Genomic DNA, 5000 nt, shown 5'->3' on the forward strand with positions numbered 1-5000 from the left:
CCGCCAGAGGACCGGCCTGGGCTATGGGAACAGCCCTGGTCTCTCTCTCCCCAGCGCGTAGCCCGGTCCTGGGCTCTGCTGTTTCCTCCCTGATAGAGACAGACATGCCGTGGAAATGGAAGTGTCTGCACCTTCCTCCCTCCTAGCCCCCCCCCCCCCCCCCCCCCCCCCTTGTCAGCGGTGATGCAATGGTTTCGGTGTGTGACATCAGGGAGGCTCCTTGTTGGAGATCAGCGGTTGGTTGGGACGCACACACACACGCACGCACACACACACACATGCACGCACACACACACATGCACACACTGTTGTTTTGTCCGTTCCTCTCACATGTGCTGAGGAACAGCTCATAGGGGGCTTTGTTTTGGATCTGCAGGTCCTTTTTGTCTGAGGATGAAAGCCCCCTCTACACACACACATGCACACGCACACACGCTCGTGCTACACTTGTGTTCATGTGCGGTCCATAGGCTACCTTCAAACACTTCAGCCACATAGCTTTACCCTGGAGATGTAACCACGGTAACAGTGCTCTAAAATTGATTGTCTGTCTGTGTGTGTGTGTATGTGTGTGTGTGTGTGTGTGCGCTGAAACCTCAACTGTTTAAACGTGAACCATTTTGAACCAGTTGATTCTATCAGGCGACCAGGAGAAAAACGCTTCTATAAAAAGCACCACATGGGCAAATAAGATAACATGGGACATTCCCCATCCTGTCCGGCTTCCTCCCATCAGTTACGGAAACGCTCCATAATCATTCAAACCTCAACTGACGTTTCTCTATGAGAATCTGTACTGTATACCTCAATACTGTTCTGTTGGTCTCCTTTCGGTATTCAATTATAGCCTGGTAAACCAGACTCGTCTAAAAAAAAAAAAGGTTTTCACGATAGAGTCTGGACTTCCAGCCGCCCAGAATGATTTGAGTGGGCGGGAGTACCTGCCTTGACAGATGAACTCCAGCCAATCAGCATAACAAAACATAGCTCAAACTTTTGCCAAATCCTCTCGGAAGAAAATGGCGTAAACGTCTTTTCCGCTGAGAAACTCTAGTGCATACTCTTGTTCTTCTTTAATTGTTGTCATTGCGCGTATTGAGCGAAAACAAAATCTCCTGATTGGTGTCCCATTTTCTGAGAACTCAAATCGTTCTGTATTCTTATTGTGAAAACATTTTTTCCACGATGAGTCTGGTTTACCAGGCCAATTCAATTACATCATCGTTTTCCTGAAAAAAAAGTCTGTTTATCTGACCACAAAATGAAAGCTTTTCTCCTCAGTCAGCACACACCACAGCAGCTGCAGTGGCGGTGCCTCTAAAGCAAATAGGATTTTTTGACCGGTTATAAAACAAGTCATATTTTAATACTGATGCCTCTATAACACCTACATTAGCAAATGTGGCCATCAGTGAGAAGATTGGCTGTTTCATCTCTAGATATCTGGTCAGTTGGTCGTGTCGTTCGTCGGAAGGACGAAACAATTTATTTACCTCGTCGCTAGTCGTCCTGACTGCTAGCGTCTTTCTTTTGCTGGCTTCCAAAACGAATGCTGAGCTAGGCAAGAGATCTTCATGACTGGAAGCGGTGGTGCTCAAGGGAAATAGTCGTCTTTCAGAGAAAACACTACCGCTTTTGTCCACAGGGGCCGCTAAAATCAACACAAACTGAAAAACTCCTCGTTGCTGCTTTAAGGACCTGTAACAATAGCCTGATGCCCCCCCCCCCCCGTCTTTCCACAGAAATTCAGACGGAGAGTGCAGGAGTCCACCCAAGTCCTGAGAGAACTGGAAATTTCATTACGGACCAATCACATAGGGTGAGTCATGTCATGTGAACGAACTTTGTCTGAAAGTCTTGCATTGTAGACGGCTGCCCAGAGACACACAGGCTTGTAGGGGGCTCATGTTTACATTTACCATCCCCCTTCCTCCTCCTCCCTCCTTCCCTCCACTCCCCCCCCCCCTCCTCCTCCTCCTCCTCCTCTCCCCCCCCTCCTCCTCCTCCCCTCCCTCCACTGCTCCTACTCCTCCTCTTCCTCCACTCCCCTCCTCCTCTTCCTCCACTCCCCTCCTCCTCTCTCTTCCTCCTCCTCCTCCTCCCCCCCTCCTCCTCCTCCTCCCCTCCCTCCACTGCTCCTCCTCTTCCTCCTCTTCTCACCAGAACTCTGCTCCTGGGAGGAATATGGTCTCTTTTTAAGAATGAATGTATTGCCTGTGCTGAGGGTAATAGATGGGTTTCAGTGTTTATTTTTAAAGCACTGGCAGTTGATCAGCTGCAAGATCCGTGTTTCCAATTATGGCTTATTTGATGTTGTCATTTCCACGCTGGATAACATGGGAACATTCTTCAGATCGGGAGGATTTTCTGTAGGACAGGCTCCGGCTTGTCCTGACCCAGCATGCTGATGGGCTGCTGCGCTGTCTGTGCCGTAGGTGAGACACGCCGGTAGTAAACGCAGCCAGGCCGCCCGGTGGCTCCTCTCAACCTCGTTAGGAAGTCACACGTTCGAGGAGTGCGATAGATGCCTCTGCAGGGCCCTGGGCCGGAGGGTGTATGAGGAGACCAGGTGCATGCTGGGAGCCGGACCCAGGGCGAGGGGCGGCAGGAAGGACCTGGGGGGAAGGCAGCACTCATACACACACGGAGGGAGAGAGAGAGAGAGAGAGGCACACACACACGCGTGGTAATTCATAACACCAGCTTTCGTACACGCTCCCACGTTTGAACAGTGATCAGAAGGGAAGTCTCAGAAACTGAACTAAAGTCGTGGAGTGAACCACGTTGTTTACGACGATCATTGTCCTCGTTCCAGCAGCCTCATGTTGCTAAAATAGCTTACATGATTTATCTGCCTAATCTAGATTAAATAATGAAGCATTATCTGTTTTCCCAAGAGAGAGAGAGAGGGAGAGAGAGAGAGAGAAAGGGAGAGAGAGAGAGAAACCTGCCAACAGTGACTTTTTCCTGAGGTGAATAAGACAGATTTATCATCAGCATATAATGGACAGATTGTTTCTTTAGTGTCCATGCAGAGTCCATCCCAGCCGAGCTCACTGGCTGTTCTCACTGTTGAATCATCACCAACACGTTGCTGTTGTCAATGGGAGGATTGTATTTGTACTGGGCTGAGCTAATGATTACCACGTGTCTGGTGGAGGGGGTCACACCTCCAGACCCTTGACTCAGCCCTACATAGCCTCACAAAGTCTCGCACAGCCTCAAACAGCCTCTCTCAGTCCTACACAGCCACATCAGGCACTGCCAAATCATTCATTGTTGCTGTATTAAAAAAAAAAAAAGTTTTTTCTACTTTGTAGTGATTTTTAGTCTTCATGACTCATCTGAAACTCTGTGTGCTGCTATCCTAGGTCTAGCCTCGTGAGACCATCCTGATTTCGCCAGCTCACATTCTGTTTCTCTCACAAATCAGTCCGGATCCTCTCCATAGAGATCCGTCTGTGCCCGATCAGAAGACGATCTTGCCAATCGGCGTTGGTTCTGAGGAAGGTGAAATACAAACAGCTACGCTGGGCGGGCTTAGGTGTGATGACAGCGAGGAGCGGTTGAAGTCAGCGTGAGATAGACGGAGATGGACAGACGGTTCATCCAATCACCTGCCAAGTGTTTTTGAAAGTGTCCGCCCTTTTCCAAACAGTTTCCAATGGAGAGTTCCCAGATGGTTATGCTGGCACGTCAGGTTATTCTTGGTCAGGTCTCTCTTGGAAAAAGATATGCTTAATCACAATAACACTGATAAGATGATTTAATAAATATAAATGAGTGGCTTCGTTAGGGAGGCTAGTAAAAGCTAGCGAGGGGTTAGCCTAGCCGCTAACAAGCGTAGCCTGTTCTTAGAGATCACATACTAGCACTTCTCCAGGCCTGTCTGTCATTACATTTATATCCCCTCGCTAATGCCTCTAATCACAGCCCAATCACCACCTGTTAAAGTAACGGGGCCCGTAAATATACACGATGCTGCTGAGGGATTAATACAACGCGTAAGTTAGTCCCCTGCTCATGAATACGGTGATGATGTGCGAGAGCAGTGTGTGAAGTCCTGGTTCTACTTTCCGAGTATGTGAGGGCCCCCTATAAGGTCCGATAGTGACGTAAAGTTCCTCATCAGAGGGTGTGAGCGCTGCGTAGACTCCGTGGGGACATCCGCCCCTTATGCAAAGAAAATCTATTCCCCAATATATTTACTGTCAATATACTATAGTATGTAAAATATATGGAGGAAATATACAGAATAATACATACATCATTTATTGAATAATACATAAGGAATTGCCGCTTTTCATATATTGCAGCATATTGGAAAATATAACTACTAGTTTCCTATATATGGAAATGTATTGTTGATATTGATATATTACATTTTATTTTCCAATATATCGCACTATATTTTAGTTTCATAAGGGGCGTGCTGCGCATTTTTTGTGCCCACGGTTCGTACTGGTCCGCATAGCGCCCTCCACGCTACGAGAGCACCAGAAGCCAGAACCGACTACAGAGGTAGTAGTATAACCAGAACCCCTACGCGCCCGCGGTTCCACGGCTGTCCGCGTACGCCTCCGTCTGGGAGTAGAATGGAGGCCCCCAGCCGGTCAGGGCTCTAGAAAGCCGCCGCTGTCGACGGCCCCACAGGGACGGTGAAGAGGCTGAAAGGGAGGCCCTTCAGCGCCGGAGAGGGAGCTGAGGGGGGGCTTCTCAGGGGCCCCTCCCTGGCAGAGCTGAGAGAGAGATCAATGGGGTTGTGTGTGTGTGTGTGTGCGTCTATGGGCGCTTGCATGCAGGTGTGTAGTGTAGCTCGTGTGTGTGTGTGTGTGTGTGTGTGTGTGTGTGTGTGTGTGCGTGTGCGTGTGCGTGTGTGTGTGTGCTCTGCCATATTCTAGGCTGCCACCCAAGGCTTTGAAGTCCCTGGAAAGCTCATCACTATTCCTCCAAGTGAATCATGGGAGACGTCATCGAGGGAGGGTGTGTGTGTGTGTGTG

At 49.1% G+C, this 5000-nt stretch overlaps 1 protein-coding gene across 1 annotated transcript in view; it reads left to right on the forward strand.

The window, feature by feature from the left end:
* Positions 1-5000, forward strand: part of fmnl2a (formin-like 2a) — a gene marked incomplete at its 5' end in the record, with an annotated part of 58453 nt that overhangs the window by 22725 nt on the left and 30728 nt on the right. The window contains 1 exon segment of the mRNA XM_084442758.1: positions 1743-1819. Coding sequence (XP_084298884.1) covers positions 1743-1819 — 77 coding nt within the window.

Source organism: Borostomias antarcticus (genome assembly GCF_949987555.1).
Source record: "Borostomias antarcticus genome assembly, chromosome: 9".
NCBI classification, from domain to species: Eukaryota; Metazoa; Chordata; class Actinopteri; order Stomiiformes; family Stomiidae; genus Borostomias; species Borostomias antarcticus.